The sequence below is a fragment of the Podarcis melisellensis genome, assembly GCF_964234715.1.
Source record: "Podarcis melisellensis genome assembly, chromosome: 16".
NCBI classification, from domain to species: Eukaryota; Metazoa; Chordata; class Lepidosauria; order Squamata; family Lacertidae; genus Podarcis; species Podarcis melisellensis.
Window position 1 is genome coordinate 39239211 of NC_138533.1, and position 19992 is coordinate 39259202.

The 19992-nt window shown below is 44.2% G+C and overlaps 1 protein-coding gene across 23 annotated transcripts in view; it reads right to left on the minus strand.

The window, feature by feature from the left end:
• NCOR2 (nuclear receptor corepressor 2) overlaps positions 1-19992 on the minus strand; it is a 343395-nt gene that overhangs the window by 20524 nt on the left and 302879 nt on the right. For 18 of the 23 annotated variants that reach the window (XM_081892760.1, XM_081892767.1, XM_081892762.1 and 15 more), the window contains 8 exons: positions 19214-19494; positions 15622-16006; positions 4805-5032; positions 3796-4044; positions 2804-2956; positions 2325-2474; positions 2009-2171; positions 201-754 (listed from right to left, as the gene is read on the minus strand). In XM_081892760.1, the coding sequence (XP_081748886.1) occupies positions 201-754; positions 2009-2171; positions 2325-2474; positions 2804-2956; positions 3796-4044; positions 4805-5032; positions 15622-16006; positions 19214-19494 (2163 nt within the window). The remainder of the gene's footprint in view (positions 1-200; positions 755-2008; positions 2172-2324; positions 2475-2803; positions 2957-3795; positions 4045-4804; positions 5033-15621; positions 16007-19213; positions 19495-19992) is intronic. The other 5 variants (XM_081892753.1, XM_081892763.1, XM_081892756.1 and 2 more) reach the window with 5 other exon arrangements.

Sequence of the window (19992 nt, forward strand, 5' to 3'; positions counted from 1 at the left end):
AGGAGGAGAAAACAAAAACAGGAGTAAGAGCCTTCATATGAGACACCACATGAAATAAAACAGGCCGTCACCACAAATGCAAAAATCAAATTTAAAAAATTGATGGGTGAGAAGGGTCTTCGGGGGGAAAAAAGGTATTTGTGTGTGTTTTAAGGCCACAAACTTGGAAGAACCGCCCCGCTCCCCCTCCAATTTCTTACCATCGCTATTGGCGTCGTTACTTAGCGAGCTTCTCTCTCGCTTCCCCTTATCGCAAGAAATTTGACGCATGATAATCACATCTATGAAGCTGGCCGCTGTCATGGTGGTCTTACCGAGTGCTCGGAGCTCCTGTTCCTGTACTGAAAAGGTTTTACTCTTTTCTCTACTGGGCTGCTCACTGGCCGAAACTGCGTGCAGCGACTGCTCCAGGGGCGGGTGGTGCTGAGGGTGGCTTTTCCCCTGTCCTCTGCTATACAGGTGGGTTGGACCTGGCCCAGAGGAGGACAAAGGCCTGGGCTCCATGGCTTTAACGGGTGAAGGCGACTGTTCCAGGCCGCCCCCAGCAGGCAGCTTGGAGGAGAACAGGTTGCTGTCTGCCTGAGGCCGCTCCGCTTTGACATCCTGCGCTCTGGAGGCCTCCTTCTGCATGTGGGCAGGATCCATCATAGAAGTATAGCTGTCCAACCCACCTACGGAGCTGCGCAATGATGATACCGAGGAGTATCCTGAGGAGCGAACTGGTGATGTGGTGGTGGCAGAGGAGGAGGTGGATCTGAAGAGCAGAAGGCAAAGTAAGAGACCTGTGGGAAGCTTTTTGGGTGGGGGCAGAGGTGGATTTAGGGCACAACTGTGGGTTCCCCGGCACAACTGGGCAAGCGCTAACTAGGCTTCGGGGAGGAGACATGAGGGCTCTGGCAGGGTCCTAGAGTCCTCCCACCTCCTTCCCAAAGCCTAGTTAGCACTTGTGCAGCTCTGGGAAGGAAATGGGAAGGCTCTAGGACCCTGCCAGAGCCTCATGTCCTCCATGTATTTATCCACTCTTTTGGAAAGCCATCTAACCAACCAGCAATCCGAACCTCTTCGGACAGCCAAAAACTAATTATGTACTATGGGCTGTATCTAGTGCTAGTCCTACTCAGAGTAGACACATTGACATTGACATGAATATACCAGGCCCATTAGTTTCAGTGAACAGCACCGGCATTAGGATATAACTTTATGCAAATACGTAATTCCCTTTTGTTCCTCTTGGACCACTTGTCCCTGACTCTGGAACCTTGAAGCCCTCCAGATGTTGTCAACCTCCAAGTCCTATCAGCTGTGGGCAGCAAAGCCAGGATGGTGGGGAGTTATAGTCACAACAACACCTGGAGGGCCATCGGCTCCCCAGCCCTGTTCTAGTTTGAGGGGAGAGGGGGAAAAGTCTTCCATGCTCCCCACACAAATCATTTTTTTAAACGGTGGCATTTTGATTATGGAATGCTCACCCCTTGAGAGGCCTTCATAACCTCCTCTCTGCTGGCTTTTAGGTGAATGTGGAAGCTTTATTTTTATTTTCTTTGCCAGGCTTTGAGTGTTATTTTTCCTGCTGTTCTGAAGTTTCATTCTGACTCTGTTTCTGTAGTTTCCCTGTTCTCTTCTACAGTATTTATTCTTGCTTTCATGTAGGATTTGCATTTTAAATGGTTCTTGTATGCCCCCTGGGGACCCTTTTAGGCTGAAGGGTGGGCTTTGAATGTTTCAGGTATATATATGTATGCTACAAACCTCTGTCACATCCCCCACGTGCCACCTTAGCCGTGACACTAAAATGTCCTCTTTGCAACATGATCTGCACCCAATGCAATTTCCTCCCTGCAAGGCCCCAATCGGCAATGTGAAATGTAAATCGACCTGTGATCCTTGGATGAAGGGCAGTATAGAAATTTAATAGATAAAATAAAATATATAATAAAAACATGTGCTGAGCAACCCTGCCCACGGCACGTCAGGAACCAATAAGGCCGTTAGCGCATCTCTGACATACCGCAGAACTGAGGGGGCAAGGTTCTCCGAAGGGATCATCTTCATGTTTGTGTTATGCAACACGCTGGGGCGTTGCTGGATGTTCTCCTGGGTGCGGGGCGAGACAGGGGAGTGCTTGTGATTGTGAGAGTGTGCTGACGGCCGACTGCTGCTTTGGTCTGTGCCTGCCACAAAACACAAAGAAACACTGTGAAAACTCTAGATGTGGAAAATCCAAAACAAATAACAGCTGAACAAGAAAGAACTTAACCAAGTCCCTGCCAGGCACCTCCACCCGCTGCCCCCCCCAAGCGGTCACTAAAGGAATGCGATCCAACCTGGTCTCCAGATGGGGGCATGCTCCACAGTGGTTGTGGCAGCTAAGACCGACTTCTTGCGCTCCTTCTCACGCTCCCGTTCACGGTCTCGTTCTTGCTCCCTTTCAGAAACTGAAGGTCCTGTCTGCTTGGTCAGGTGTGTGTGGCCTCCTATGAATCATTAAACACACAGTCTGAACATGCTCAGAAAGCAGATGTTTTGACCTGAATATTAAAGCAGCTATTCTGCAGGCCCCCTGTCAGCAGCCAAAGAAAACTGCAGCCTGAAACATCCGAGGACACCCAGGTATAAAATGACATACCCATTTTAAAGTACTGCAATTTTAGCCCCTTAATTTTGCTTTGTGTTGTTGTTTCTTATTTTCCTCCTCTCCATGTCCCTTATGTTCTTCTAGGCTGAGAGTGCACATGTGTGTGTTAACTTAGGCTCTTAAAGAAGCACCTAATGAATTTCAGCAACATACCAAGAATCAGCCTACCTGGGGAGAGTGGAGAGCTGCTGTGTCGGCTGGTGAAAGCCTGGGGGGCACTGTGGATGTATGTGATCCGGTCAATGGAGGCGGCAGAAGTGCCCGGGGTGGGGGGCACAAGCACAGGCAAATGTGGCACTTGAGACAGGTCAATTATTCCTGCTAAGAGAATGGAGGGGGGAGAGACAGTTAGGAGAAGCAATATGCCTTGGAACTAGAAGTGCAGTATCAAAAAGCAGTAACCTCTTGTGGCATTGTACGACACTGTAGCCTGTGCTGTGTCAGCTGTGAAAGGATGCCTTAATCTGGACAGTGGGTACCACTTTCTGACTTTCTTGTGTCCCCCATGCCTCCTGCACTTTTTAGGGAGATCCATCTTCTGAAAGCAGCAAGTTCTGTCCCTGCCACATGGTATCACATCACCTGAAGGGCAAGGCCAGCTGCCCAAACTGCCTGCAGCTTGTTCAGAACGGCAGGCAAAGAAGTGGGCAGACTAAACACAGTGAAGAACCTCTCTCTTGTCAGTTACACTTAATGCAACTTGGCAATGCGGAACAGGGAAAACTACAGGCCTGAGGAAAGGGTTGCTGAAGAGTTCTAGGTAATGCAAAATTACTGGTGCAGTTAAGAAGCACCATTGGATCCCCATGATCGGCATGCATCATGTGAAACATAAAAAGTGTTGCAGCTGATTGATGCCTTCACCAGTTAATGTTGCCAAATCAGGCCCTTATGCCTGAAACTTGCTCCGTGTTCACAAAGTCCTCCTAGTCTCAACAACACAGAGAGCCCTATGACACCTTGAATCTAACCAGTCAATTGTGGGAGATACTTTTGCAGGCTTTGTCCAGCAACAGACCAAGTCTGGCCCATGGAAACTTATGCTATAAACAAACATGGTTCTCTGAAAGTGCTTCAAGGATCTCTCTTGCTTTTGCTGCAACAGACGAACACAGACACCTGCCAGAATTTGCCACACAACCCCAAACCTATTTTCGGACCTGCTGCATAATTGAGGGCTAGCGAGGGCTCTCGTGGAGACAGGCCACGCAGCAGGTCTGCCCTCTGAGCCATCGCAGTGGCAGCCGCAGCATTGTGGTGCATCTGCTGGGAGGTGATGTAGTCGTTGATGATGGTCTGCCTGTTCTCCATGGCAGCCGTATCTGGGTAGCCGCGGATTAGGTATGGTGGGTAGAGATGGGGGTACGTAGGGCTAGGAGCGAGGTGCCTTGGCAAGTAATAAGCGGCTGCTGGACAGAACAGAGAAAAGGGACAATATTAGCTTTTTCACATGCTGTGTGTTTTCTTCAGCAGAGTTTGTCTCAAAACAAGAGCACTTGGAGGGCAATTGGAGCCATCTCTGCTCTACTAGATCTCTTCTTCAACTCTCTATTTTTGGCTTCTCACTGTAAGTTCACCACTACCACCCATGTCCAAACTCTTCTCCTCTTTACCTGAACCTCCCCACCCAACCCCCGTTCTTGCTGCAACTACCCCAGGGTGTCTGAAACCAGAGATATTCTTCTTTACTCTGCATGTTGCTAGAATGGCCTCAAACATCTACCAATGTTCTCTGTCCTTTTCCATTGTCTAAATTATTCTAAACTGAACAATGAAGAAGAAGAGTTTGGATTTGATATCCCGCCTTTCACTCCCTTTAAGGAGTCTCAAAGTGGCTAACATTCTCCTTTCCCTTCCTCCCCCACAACAAGCACTCTGTGAGGTGAGTGGGGCTGAGAGACTTCAGAGAAGTGTGACTGGCCCAAGGTCACCCAGCAGCTGCAGGTGGGGGAGTGGGGAAGCGAACCCGGTTCACCAGATTACGAGACTACCGCTCTTAACCACTACACTACACCACACTGGCTCTCTATGCATCCAGATTCTTAAGAACTAACCCAGTCGAATCTGTACAGAGAGACTAAGCTGTGTAATGCTGGCTTAGATAACTCAGCATATTCCAGCCATGGTGATTGTTTCACTGCTGCCATTTTCTGAACCTGACACGTTTACCTGCTTCCAGGGGGATTCCTCTGGGAATAGCTGCTGGGTCAAAGGCCAATGGAATGTGTCCCCTGTACAAGTCCACACCGCTCACTCCCCGGAGCAGGTGCTCATATGGAGAGATAGGGGGGTGGTGGTCTGCAAGGGTAGGATGAGGCGACTTGGAGCTGGCCATTTCTCTTGGTGTCGGGGTGATCTTTCTGTCCTGGGATACAGGCTTTCCAGCAGCGATGCTCCCTGTCAAAGTAATAATGGTTTGTTACAAGAGCCTCTGTGGAAACGCCATTCTGAGACAAGCACTTCCCTTTACCTGTTAGATTTGACTGTTGGTTTTTTTTGCTAAAATGTTTGTAAAAGCTGAAAATGAAAAATGAAATTATATATAAAAAAGAGACAAGCAGAAGAGGTACTGGAAGAGGTTATGGAATATTTTTTTCCATAAAAATAAAACTACCAAGACGAGAAAACACACAAAAACAACTATTGATGTCTCCAATATCAGAAGTTGAGATTGGGGAAACAATCTCAAATATGGCAAATGCACCAGAGCTAGACAGCTTTCAAGTGGAATGGTATAAAACATATACTGATCTCCTGTCATCTAGATTATATCAGTTATATGCTGAGATATTTAGAGAAGGAATCAGCTCAACATTATTCAACCATGCTTACATTACTGTTATTCCAAAGCCTGCCAAGGATCTGATGCAATGTGCCAACTATTGCCCAATTTCTTTGATAAACATTGATACGTAAATCTTAACAGCAATATTGGCAAATAGCTTGCAAAGAGTAATACCAACTATTATTAAAAATGACCAAACAGGGTTTATAAAGACGAGACGAGCTGCAGATAACATCAGGCTGGTAGTGGATTTGATAAATTTAAACAGGAACAGTGAAGATTTAGCTACTGTATACTATCTTTAGATATGGAAAAAGCTTTTGATAAGATCCACAATCTATGTGTGGAAAAAGTACTACAAAATTTTGGTTTTCCATTGGACTTTATAAAATGGATAAACATATTATATTGCTCCCCTACATCTAGAGTTAAGACAAATGGCATAATTCCTGCACCTTTCACATTATCTGGAGGTACTAGGCAAGGCTGCCCACTTTGCCTTTGCTTTTTAATATCTGTTTGGAGTCCCTGGCATGTACTATTAGACAGCATAAGGAAATCTTTGGTGTAATTAGTAACTCATTTGAATACAAATTGGTAATGTTTACAGATTATATTCTTCTGTTTATTATGAAACCTCACAGTTTTATTTCAATATTAATGCAAAATCTAGATTTTTTGGCAGTATTTCTGGATATACTATAAACTGGTCCAAATCGGAGTTGATGTTAATAGGAAATAACTTTTTGATTCAACCGTTTAAACAATGCCAATTTCATATTTGCAAAGACAACATTAAATATCTAGGCATATTAATACCACAACTTATCTAAATGAGCATAATTAAACATCAACAAAATATATCATGAGGTATCAATAGACATCGACAGAATGAGAGTCATTGAACCTGACTCTGTGGGGGGAAGTCAATGCTCTTAAAATGAACATAATAGCTAGACTACTTTATGCCTTAAGAGAAATTCCAATTCACACGATGAACAAGTACTTTCACAAAATTAAATATTTTATTAGACAATGCCTTTGGGGCTCTTCAGTTCCAAGAATATCTATGCAAAAAATGCAAATACTGATTAAAAAATGGAGGAATTGGGATCCCAGACTTAGAATTGTATCAACAAGGATATTTACTGTCAGGTACACTATTCTGGAGACCCACAACTGAAAACAACTGTCCAAAATGGGCTGCTTTGGAATATGTAGCACCTCTAGAGAGATGCAGCACTTCTAGAGAAACGGCATTTCCGTGCGCTGCTCTGGTTCGCCAAAAGCGGCTTAGTCATGCTGGCCACATGACCCGGAAGCTGTATGCCGGCTCCCTTGGCCAATAAAGCGAGATGAGCGCCGCAACCCCAGAGTCGGCCACAGGTCAGGGGTCCCTTTACCTTTGCCTAGAGAGATGGGCAGCACTCGGGTCTAAATACATTAATACTTTAGATGCTACTGAAACAGTAACATCAGTTCAAACGATATGGCTCCATATGTCCCCAAATTATAAATTTGACGTTTTCTCCCACGACAAAATGACTTCGTGGGGAAACACGTCTTTAAAAATCGGGAAAGAAATGATCATATGGAAGAGGTGGATGAATTTGGGTATACGTATTAATGGACATGTACGTTGGTAAAGGCTTTCTGGGAAATGATATATAATGAACTAAAGAAAATGTTTAAAAATACATTTGTTAAAAAACCAGAAGCCTTTTTACTAGGTATAATAGGTGAAGAGTTACCAAGTGAAGATAAAAGACTTATGCAACAACAGCAGCGAGAATGCTACTAGCCCAGAAATGGAAGGTGGTATGACAAGGTAAAGGTTCATAGAGGCTTTAAAAACCACATTGTCAGAAAAGCATTATATAATGTATGGATTCGTTATAAGGATTTGTTGGAAAATAAAACCCCCAGGTGGTTGTCACCCATGGAAGCCAAGGCGGTAAAAAAACTTAATATGGAATCAGATTGGCCAAAATATTATGAAATTATAGAATACGATGGTGAAAAGCCTAAATTACAGAGCTTTGAGAAATTAAAATCTAAAGTTCGAGACTGGTTACATTATCATCAGATTAATGAGACATTTAAGCAAGACAGGAGACTAGGATTTCAGAAGGAGAGGTCAAAGTTAGAAACAGAGCTATTGGAATCCAATACTAAGAATTTGTCTAAAATGTATAATTTGTTGCTGAAATGGAACACTCAAGATGAAACAGTAAAGTCAGCAATGATTAAGTGGGCACAGGATATCGGACATGATATTATGTTTGCAGACTGGGAACAGTTATGGACCACAGGCATCAAATTTACGGCATGTAGTGCCTTAAAAGAGAACATAATGAAAATGATCTATAGGTGGTACATGACCCCAGTCAAGCTTGCAAAGATATATCATCTGCCCAATAACAAGTGCTGGAAGTGTAATGAATCTGAAGGAACCTTTTATCATCTTTGGTGGACCTGCCCAAGAATTAAGGCCTACTGGGAAATGATCTATAATGAAATTAAGAAGGTCCTAAAGTGGACATTTGCAAAGAAGCCGGAGGCCTTTCTCCTGGGCATGGTCGATCAAACGATTCCAAAGAAAGATAGAACTTTTTTCATGTACGCAACCACGGCAGCAAGAATTCTTCTAGCAAAGTATTGGAAGACTCAAGAGCTACCTACTCTGGAAGAATGGCAGATCAAGGTGATTGAATATATGGGACTAGCAGAGATGACCGGCAGAATCCGCGACCAGAGGAGAGAGACGGTGGAAGAGGACTGGAAAAAATTTAAAGTGTATCTTAAGAATTTTTGTAAAATTTTGGAATGAGAAGATGTCAAGGGCTATGAAATTAGAGAATTTATAGCTGTTAAAATCTAAACTTAAGAAAATTTAAAGAAAGTTGTTCTTTTAAAATTGAAAGAAGGATTGCTTAAAGCTAATTTAAAAAATAAGGGTGCAGTGATGGGAAGGTTTGGGGAAGTCATGTATGTTTGTTTGTATGTTTTTCTTTTTCTTTTTCTATTTTGTTGTCTATTTTGTTTTCTATACTGTTTAAAATGAATAAAAAATTTTATAAAAAAAAAAAAACAGAAATGGAAGGAAGGTGAAGTACCAACAAAAGAAGAATGGCAGATGAAACTGATGGAATATGTGGAGATGGCGAAACTGACAGGGAAGATCCGAAACCAGGAAGATCAAGTATTTTCTAAAGACTGAAGCAAATCTGTAATTTATTTAAAGAACCACTGTAAAATCCAGTTAAAATCACTGGCAGGGTTGTAATGAAAATTGTAATGTGGATTTTTTTACGATAATTATGGATATTTAATAGATGGATAATGATAAAAGATGCAGCAAACTTAATCTTAAACATGGAACCCATGGAGGGAGGGAAGGAGGTCCGAAGGTTCAAATGTACCTTGCATTTTAATGTTTGAAATGGTTATGTTAAAATGTATAAAATGTATAAAAATGTATAAAATGTGTATGTGTGTGTGTGTGTGTATATATGGGTATATTAATGTTAGACCAGCTGATAAATGAAGAGGATAAATATTATATATACTCCATCTTAAGAGACAAATACAGATTACCTACAAATGCTCAATGGCAATATCTCCAGATAAAACACTTGTTAACCACCATCTACAGACCAGCAGCTTTTACAGCCTCAGAGACCCCAGATATATTGAAGCAGCTGATTAATTATTACGCCACAAAAAAACGGCCATCAATATATATAAATCTTTGTTATTAGCAAACCAAATTGATATACAGGTACTGAAGGAGGATTGGAATAAAGAATTAAGAGATCTCAATTTTGACCTTATACAACAAAAAAAATATTTAGAATATACTGGACCCCATTATGTTTAAAAAAGGGCTATCTAAGCTATCTAACTGTTGGAGATGCAATAGGGATAATGCTTCTCTAAAACATGTTTTTTCATTGTCCTATATTGAAAGACTTTTGGCAGAAGGTAACTGAAACCATCAACAAAACTGTACGGAACAACCTTACATTTACAGAGCAAAATATCTTCTTGAATTATATACCCAGCACATGGAACCTTACAAAAGGACAATATAAGTGGACTCTCCATGCCCTGACCACAGCAAAAAGACTGGTACTGATGAACTGGAAAAATAAAAATGCGGCTCCCTTCTATGACTGGATTGAAGACTTATGCAAACTCGCAACACATGAACAACTTGCATATAAACACAGACTTGCCATGGACAAATTCAATGATATTTGGAATCCATTCTTACAAATACTGTAATAGGTTAAGATCTGGTGAAGTACAATAACAACCTTGTAAAATATGCAGTTTGGGTCCCCCCTCTCCCCTTTATTTCCCCTTCTACGCCGGTTCTGTTTTTCTTTTTCTCTTATTTACGTCTCATCATGTTTAGTGCACATATAATTATGTACTTTTAAAACTTTCAATAAAGATGTTTTAAAAAATTCAAGACAGAAGGCATGAACACAGTTTCATTGCATTTAATAATAGAAAGAGAGAAAGAAGCCCTTCCCCCTGCTACCGACAGGTATGTTATCACCGCACTGGAAACCTATTGTAAATACTATTATTTTGTTCTTTGGATAAAAGAAAACAGCAACACCATCCTTATTCTTTATTTTTTAACTTTTCTCCAGATGGAACACTAGTTCCTGCCTCTGTACAGCAGGATTTAACATTCCTTTATTTAAATCCATGGCACTCCCAATTCAGTTACAGTTCCCACAAACACAAAATCCAAAGTCACCCCTTTCTATTTCTTAACCTGATAGCTTCTGTTGATGTTAACCTTTCATTCATTCTGTTAAACCTTGGCTTTGTGGCAGTTTGATAACTAAATACAACTAAACTACACATAACAAGAACCTTGCTGGATGAGTCTGAAGGCCCATCAAGTCCAGCGTTCAGTGCTCACAGTGGCCAACCCGATGGCCTCTGGGAAGCCCACAAGCCTTCTGCCACTCCTCATCTCAGAAGAACAGCACCTCGGATTCTGGAGGCAGTACATAACCGCCATGACTTCTAGCCATTGATGGTCTTATCCACCTCTCCCAACTTTCAGCTGCACTGGATGACCCTGAACTCTAGTATTACAAGAGAAATCCATTTTCTGCACACTATGCAGAATTTTAACACCCCCTCCTTTACTCAGTTTTTCTAAACTAAAAATCTCCAAACACTGTCACCTTTCCTCAGTTGCTCCTGTACTATTATAATTTTGATTACCCTTTCCTGCACCTTTTCCAGCTGTACAAAATAAATTTCCAAGTTGCAGCAACCTGAACTGTACACAGTATTCCAAGTGTGGTCTTGCCTACAGGTTTGCAGAAAGGCATTATAATAACTGGAGTTTTGCCACTGGCCCCAACATGGATTTTGCCTTAGCTGCTTCACACCGTATAGACAACTTCATTGAGCTCACCACCTGAAACAAATCTGTTCTCGTCATCAATGCAGTTCATACACACTAGGGCATTGCTTGGAACTTGACCAGGCTATCAGATTTCTTTTGAGAATGCTATATATTATTCACCCGGTACCCTGATTCAAAGGGTCAATTCACATCCTTTCCCCCAGGTGTAATTTAATGTGCCAGACATGCATTGTACCAGGACAGTCACTAGAGAGCCAGGATTGGCTGTGGCTCCCTCCCAAGTAAACACCTGAGTGAGTCACAAACCCAGGTTGGCTATCAAGTGTGGAACAGCCGCCTGTGCCATTTCAAGGAGCTGCTGTGCCCTAGTGTTTCTTTCCCACAACCCTAGTGGATCACCTTAAAGGGAAAGACTGGTTTGCAAGTCCTTCCTTAACAGGAGTCTTGTTGTGTTTCAATGGAGATGACGGGCAACACAGATCCATAGAAAAACTGCCTTCTAACAAGATCAAACTAATTGAACGCCTAGCTCAGTCTTGTCTACTCTTTGATCAGCAGCAGCTCACCAGGGTTTGGGGCAGACTCTGATCTGCTCATTTGAACTGGAGTTACCAGGGACTGAACTGGTGACGTGCAAACCATGGGGAAAGGAGACACAGAGAAGCCAAGGAGGGACGTGGCACAGATCAGTGAGGGCTGGGATTTGGCTTTTGTTCTTTTGGCAGAAGTATGGAGCTAGAAGATCTAGTAGGTTTAAAAGGAGCATGGGGAATGATTCTGTAAGCATCTAAGGAAAGCGTACACTGAATGTACCCTTGCCTTATATATTCTGTCAGCAGACAATAGGTTAATGTAAAAATGAAAGTGTGTGTGTGTGTGTGTGTGTGAGAGAGAGAGAGAGAGAGAGAGAGAGAGAGAGACACAGAGAGAGAGAGAGAGAGAGAGAGAGAGAGACAGAGACAGAGAGACAGAGACCCACCCAGCAGCCATGGAAAGAATTAAAAACATGCAAGGTGAAATCGAAAGCCAGATGAGGCTGACAGCCTCCTCCTCCGCCTCCTCCTCCTGTCCTGGGGTGCTGGAAGCATTTTTGCAACTTGCAGCTGGAAAGATGACAGGCTCTTTACATTTTCCTTCTCATTTGGCTATGGCACCTCAACTTTTAAATACTTCCCTTGCCAGCCCCTCCTGTTTTGGAATGAACAAAGCAAAAAGAGCTTATTTGAGACTGAAAGGAACTGTGCCCATTTCCCAAAGCCTGCAGTGTGACCTGGACCTGCCCGATGAGAACAGTTTGGGTTCTGCAGTCATACAAACACATTGTTTATCGTGGCCACAGCTGCAACAGGCCCAGAATAGGTTGTACACCAATGCTTGCTTTATTTATTGTTCATTTGACTTATTTATAGACTACCCTTCACTCTACGGCCTCACAGCACAAACAACTCACAAGGTCATCAAATGATCAACCAACACTATAAAATATTACAATAATAGAACAGGCACGCCTGAAGGATATAAGAGCAGGTGATGAAATTATCCAAGTGTTTCCAAATGTCAATCCCTCCTGAAGACCTGGGGAAATAGCTCCTTCTTTTGCTGCCAATGAAAAATTAACAGTATCTGTGCTCAATGCACCTGGGAGAGAAGGCTTGCTCACATGCTGACACCCCTCTACCTAGATTTCTCCTGGCAGCGGCATCACTGATCGTAACTCAGAGACAGTTCATATGGAAGGAGCCACTACTTTGAGATATTGTGTCACAAGTTATGTAGTGCAACATAGGCATCTATGGGCTTGGAATCAAATTGGTAACCACTACCATTACATGGGTTCGACCCAGACGTGTCCATTGGCACTCTGGTTGCTGCATTCTGCACTAGTTGCAGCTTCCAGTTCTACTTCAAGGGCAGCCCCCCATGGAGTGCACTGATGTAATCCAAGCTGAAGGTTACCAGAACCGTGGCCAGGCCTTCCCAAGCCAATGGTCACAGCTAGCAAACTGGCTGCTGCTGGGATTAGGCACACCTAGGCACTGAAGTCAACTTGGCTTCAACTGGCAAAGCTAGATTGAACTGCACCCCCAAACTACTCTTGCCTGCTCTTTCAGATGGAAAGCAACTCCATCAAGGGCAGGCTAAATTCAAATCCACAGTACCGCCATCTTGTCTGGGTTCAGCTTCAATTTATTAACTCGCCTCCTGGTAACGGACCAACCACACCGGATTCAGGTGTAACAGAGAAAGAGTTGGGTGTTATCTGTATATTGATGATGCCTTGTTCCAAATCACCTCGTGACATCTCATAGTGGCCTTGTATGGCAAGATTAATCCTTGAGGGACCCCAGTGAATAGTTCCCATAGGGTCAAGTAGAAATCTCCCACTGCTACTCTGTCTAAATAATCATGGAGGTGGGAGTGGAACCACTGCAATGTGGTGCCCCCAACTCTCTGAGTTGCTCCAGATGGATGCCATGGTTGATGGTGTCAAAAGCTGTCAAGAGACTGAGAAGAAACAAGAAGGTTGTACCCCTCCCTTCCTCTCCCTTTCCCAACAAGAGTCATCCATCAGGGCAAAGTTGCTTTAGTAGCATCATGAACAAGATGAACAGGACACCACAGAGTGGCTGGTCTGGAGCAGGATTGTCCAGCGGCCTGGCACAGACTCAGCACTAGTTTCCACCGCATTTCCTGCACCACAACTTAGGGCTTATCCACACTTGTGCTTTAAAGCTCCATGTCCAAACATCTTTTTTTTTTTTTGCTCCAGTGTTCCCTACAAAAACCTGTTCTTTAAAGTTGAACTGGAGCAAATAGGAATCTGTGGTAAACCTGGACTGGTGTTCTGATGTTTGGTGTGGTGGAGTCTCCTTCTTTGGAGGTCTTTAAGCAGAGGCTTGACAACCATGTCAGGAGTGCTCTGATGGTGTTTCCTGCTTGGCAGGGGGTTGGACTCGATGGCCCTTGTGGTCTCTTCCAACTCTATGATTCTATGTTTGCTCTGACTGAGCGCTAAAGAGTGGGTTTTCGTGGGGAAAACTCTGGGACAAACAACAACAATGCTCAGTTGTGAGCTTTTAAGCCCATAGCTGTGCCTGGAAAGAGCAGGGCAAAAGGAAAGTGTGGATAAGCCCTTAGTGTGAAAGAACCAAGACAACCCCAAGGCATGGTGGGCAGCTGCATAGACTGGTCTTGTTTCCTGCTCTAGACTCATTGAAAAAGGTTGGATGCTGTTGGTGGAAACCACCAATGCATTTTAAACAGGGCGGGGGCACACCTGACAAATTCCATCTTGTGTGTATGATTCTTAGAAAACCCACCCAGTACACCTGAAGTTCCAGCAACACAAATATTTCTGAGTACCCTCCTGTACCCGGCAAACTCATTTAGCATCAGAATATGATTAACCTGCACCTGAATACTGCCTTTGTTTTGTGCCTACATGCCATTTATGCAGTGTGAAATAATGAAGGCTTTTTGAGGTATGGCGTTTAAATATCCATGCCACTAATCTGCTTTGCATAAGCCAGCGATGGGGAAGCCGTGGCCCTCCTTAAGTTGCTGGACTGCAGCCCTCAGCACCCCTGACCACTGGCCAGGCTGGTTGGGACTGTTGTGAGTCCAACAACATCAGGAGGATAAATGGTTCCTCATTCCTAGCATAAGCAGCACATCAATACATCTTTAGAAATAGTAATTAATTCCAGAGAAAGACTTCATATTTGCTTTCAAAGTCACCCCCAAATTCTACAGTCTTGCTAAATTACACCCCTGGCCCGGAATTTAAAACAAGTTTAAAACTGGGAATCCTCCAAACCTCTTGGCTACAATCTGCCCTGGAATCTTGCTTGCAGAGGGCTGGCCATATGTGTACATTACATAAAGGCCAGCCAAGAGAATCTTCTGTTCTTAGAAATGAACAAGATACTTCATTTAACAAATATGTCGATTCTCTTAAGGCAAGGGGGGTGTCACAAACTAATAGGCATAAAGACTGTATTCGTAGGGAGAATAACCGTGCTCATCTTTTTCAAATGCATTGGTCAAGTCTGGAAGAAAAAAATAGGCTGACATAATGAAGTCTCCCTGTTTCTGCAGAAGTGGATCATGCAACTCTGGGAGTAGAAGCAGGCTCTTCTAATATGACTGACAGCTTCCTCAAAAGCAGGTGGAATCTGCAGTGACCACCCGCTGGCCAAACACAGCTAAAAAGCAGCAGCAAAAGGGGCAACTTTCCTCTTGAAAGTTATCATGGTACTATGGACAGTAACATAAAGGGTCCCGCACAGAGCTACTGCTTATTTGCATGTGCTAATTAAATATGTATACATGCAAACTTGGGTTTTAATGCCTGGACCTAAATGCTACAGAAGGCTGTATGCTAACTAATTCCTCGTTCAAATCACCCCAGATAAGCTATTCAATTAATCTGCACTGCACCACAGATCAACCAAAACCAGTTCCTTTTTCATTCATTTACCCCAATTAATGTCCCAAACAACCCTGCTCCAGATAAACTGAATTTCCTTCAATTACCTTTATTTGTTACCCCCTAAGCCATAATTAGTTAATTTATTTCCCCAAATATCCTACCCTGTAAACCTAATTACCTCTGGTTCAATTCTCCTTGAATTCAATATTAACCAAGAAACATTCAGGGCTCTTAAAAGAATGTCTGGGGCCTGTGCCCCATAAGCTCATCCCTGGACACGTCCCTGGTTCCGATGCCTCACAACCTGCCTGAAAAGTACAACCTGAAGAAGCCCCCTAATCCACAACCAGCGAAACAGGACCACTGACCTTCATGCTGCCTGGCGCTTGACTCCCTCGTGGAGACTGGGGACCCTCGGTGCAAGTGACTGCTGAAAGCCGTCCCATGGGCTGCCTGGTGGTCCTCATAGGCAAGAGGGCTGTGGCGAGGCTTCCCTGCTTCAGGCACAATCACAGGGGCTCCTCTGGTGATGGAGCCGCCAGAGTTTGTCACTGGGCTGGGCCTGCTTTTCAAACTCTCCTCGTAAGCACTTTTTAAACTCTCCCCGTAAGCTCTTTCCAGAGTCCTTGGGTCCTGCATGACATCCAGGGAATGCAGGGGATGAAAAGTCCTCCCCGGGCTTCCAATAATGGAACGGACATCATGCTTTTTGGCACTTGCCGAAGCGTTGCTGTCATATTTCAGCGGGGTTCCCTGAGGGGACAAGGTGGGAGACAAGAGAGAAAGGTCAGCAAGCTGGCAGGAAAAGGACAGCAGCACGGAAGGTCACAAATGGCTTTCTGAGGCTGCCGCTGGCATTCTAGGCTTCGTTTCGACAGATGAAGGGGGGGGGAGGCACACTGATTCGTTTATTTTGTCAGTTAATTCCCATTTGCAGTTTGCCAAGTCTGTATGAAAATTGAGGCCACCGGGTTAGAGCAGAGGAGGGATGGGATGGGATGCAGGGCTGCCTTTTGCTCTGCTGAGAAGTCAGGCTTCCCTCTCCACCACCTGCTGTCCCCTGGCAGCCACCATTCCACCTGGCCTTGGCAATGGAGGTCAGAGAACGGATGTCGGGTCAGCTGCCCTGGCAACAGTGCAGAGACCAGAAGCTTCTGGTGCCTCCTCTCCATGAACTTTTCCAACCCAATTGGTCATCAGAAGAACTTGTACCAAAGTTTGTTTATCTCCTACTCCTTCAATAATGCATTTTCTTTTTGTGTCATGTTGTAAGCTTGAGGGCAGGGGTTATCTTTTTTTAGCAATCTAGGAGCCCATTTTGGCTAAAGAGCATAATAAAATTTATTTAAATAAATAAATAAATAAATAGCATCAGCTCCTTTGGATGCTCTTTCCCATCTCTTTTCAAATTTTCCACTTTCTGGGAACACTTTCCCGCACTAACTTCATTGCTATGGAACCCCTATTACCTGTCACGTTGCAGAGGATTCTGGTACATCTTCCAGCCCAGCCTTTCTCAACCTTGGGTCCCTAGATGTTTTTGGGACTACAACTCCCATCAATTCTAGCCAGCATGGCCAGTGATCAGGGATGATAGACCCAAGGTTGAGAAAGGTAGTTCTATACAGTGAGTTCATTGCACCAAACCATTGGCTACAGAGACCAAACCACAAGAACATGTCACACCGAACAATGGTTAAGGAAGTTCAACCCTCTATTCCCTTCTCCTAAGGTTTTTGCTTGCTTGCTTGTTTGTTTTTTAAGACCGAAAGGCTTAAAAAGGCTTACTGAGTGAGGGCCAGGACTATCCCACTACTGGCTTTTGTTAGTGAGTCTATGAGACTTTCTGGCTAAAGGTATAAATACCTGCAGTGCTTTTTTAGTAAAAAATATTTAGGGGTACTCTCATTTTCCTACTTATATTGAAATACTGCCCCTCAATGAGGCCAAACTTAGATTCACAAAATGTTTAGGGGTATGCGTACCGCTGCGTCCCCCCAGAAACAAAACACTGAATACCTGCAATAAACAAACTCTGCTTTGACTTGATGTTTGAAATGACAAACCAAGATGCATAAATTAACACACTGTTATCACAGCAACTGGAATGCCCTGGTTTTCCCGTACGTTTGGAAGCTCAAACCATGTCTTGGGTTCTAAACTATGGTGAGCACAAACCATGGTTTGGTGTGATATCTGTATTGAGCATCCCCTTATGCAGATGAAAGACCAAGCCCATTGGGCCCCATGATCATGTCCTATGAATTGACAATGGACCTAAAAAGACATTCAACGTTTCTCCTACAGCTCCACATTGCAAGGAAAGATCAGAAGCGATGGTCAAAGTGGCTTTGAAGGAAAGATGTCCAGTGAGGAATCCATGACTAGGAACACCGAAATCACCACTCTACCTCACAACTGGTGGTCACTTACCACCTGAATGATTTATACCAACCAATAGGTTTGTTCACCATTAGCTACCAATAAAGTAAGCAGAAACCTTAGTATTAAGAAGAGAAGGACATATATTTCATTCTTCCTCTAGGGCAGGACATAATGTGTGATTGGCAGGGAGTGGCGAGAGGGACTACTAGGCAAAACCATAGATCTGCTGGCCTGGGAGCAAAGGGTGCTCCTGGGTCATTAAATGAGACACCTCTCCCAAGGGGAAACAATCAGCTCTGTATAACAACAGGTGGTACCATTTGAGGCAGGATGCTTAATTCACACATCCCAAAAATATGGCATGAGGTAAAGTGGTTAGTCACTCTCAAGGAATACGGACATACCCACCTCATCTCTCCATGGGAACAAAGCAGATTTGTAAACAGCCCTCACTGAGGCCCGGCATAGCTGCTATGGAAACCATCCAAATATTTTATCAGCCCACGCAGGAGACACAAGCCAAAAGCTGACTCATCATTAAATGAATCTGGATCTGCTTGGGTATTTTGCTTGAAACTTGTAGCAGAGGCTCAACTAGGAGAACTAAAGAGCAAGACCTGGGTTCAAATCGCTCTATGGCCATGCTCTATGGCCATGCCTTGGAACAACTCCGTGACCCAATTTTAGGTGCAGTGCTGAGATAAATCAGTGGCTTCCTATCCTGGCTTGCTTTAACTAACTGGCACCCTCTGTTTGGAAGTGTAGTAGTAGTAGTAGTAGTAGTAGTAGTAGTAGTAGTAGTAATAATAAATTATTTATACCCTGCCCATCTGGCTGAGTTTCCCCAGCCACTCTGGGTGGCTTCCAATCAAGTGTTAAAAACAATACAGCATGACCAAGCAATGACGGATGGTAGTTATTTCACAGCAGATGTTAAGACCCCGGAGTTCACCACTGACTAGAACCCCAAGTCAGAAGCTATAGTGCTACTGACTGCAGATCCCACAGCACCAGGGCCCCTGAAACTGGACCCCCACGGGCACTTCCCACTAGGCCTGAGCAAACTAGTGCCTCCCACACCACCTTGCCAGTCCAATGCTATAGGCTGAAGGCCATAAGAGTGCAGGATCAGTGTCCAACCTCAGGTCAGAGTGTTAATGTATTTATTATTTAAAGTATTTATATCCACCCAAAAGTCCTAGGATGGAAATATTTGCAGTCCAAACAAAAAATTACAGCTTGACCCTAAGCAAGATTCTAGTTCTCCCAGAAGGAGTGTGCAGCATAGGAGAGATGGGACAGAGGCAGAGGCCCAGAAGGCCTTAGTTCACCACCAACCCCCACTGGAAGAACCTGCTCACTAGGAGTTCTCCATAGCGCTGAGACAACCAGCCTGGTGTGCTGCCTTGCCTCCTGGGCTCGTTTGCAGGACCAGAACATCAGGAAGTGGACAATTCCAATCTCTGCCTCCAGTTACAAATAGCACGAGCTCCTAAGCAACTGAGCAGAGAAGGACACTTGTGTCTTAGCATCCTCCCTGCCCCAGTGCCTCTCTGTTGCGGACCGTGTGGATACCTGGGTAATAGAGCCCTCCTTCACAGGCCTCGTCATCAGAGAGATGTCAGGCGTGCGCCTCAGCTCCTCCCTGGGAATCTCATGGATTGACCTTCCTGCTTCCTTCACAGTGGCAACAAGGCCTTCATGAACTGCTTTCATTTTCAACGGGGTAAAGCTCTCATGAGGCCTGACCTTGTAGGCCTCGGATAAGTCCCTCGGAGGTGTGCTTTCCCTCTTGAGCTGCTTAGCTTCTCTTCTGAGGTAGTCCTCGGAGGCTTCCACGTAAGATCGAGGTATTCCTGGGGGAACATACCAAAAGACAGAATCCATCAATGGGCTTCCTACAGAAAAGTAACTTCTGCAATTCTCTCTTTTATCCTCCAGGTGAAGCACAGCACACAATTTTCAACTCAACTAATCCAGTTCATTTGCAAAAAGGACCATACTTGAAGACCAGAGGCCAAAGCGCAGCCCTGTGGGCAACAAACAAAATGGAACACTAAACATGCCATGAAAATTTCCAGGTCTAATTTGATAACATAGCCCAAAGACAAACATCATTACACAGTCTTTTCTAGCTCACAGAACTGACTTGAATCACTCTGCAGGTCAGACTGTGGTGAGGCTGTCATGAGATTGACTCCACCCCAATGCCAAATTTATGCACAGCCCTTTAAAGTGTTTTCACATGACTGGGACAAAGTCCTCTGCCCCTTACTCTCACTAGCTGACATTGTATTTATAGCCTCCTGAGCCTGAAAGCCCCATATTGGCAGACTGCTTTATTGTGGGAGGAA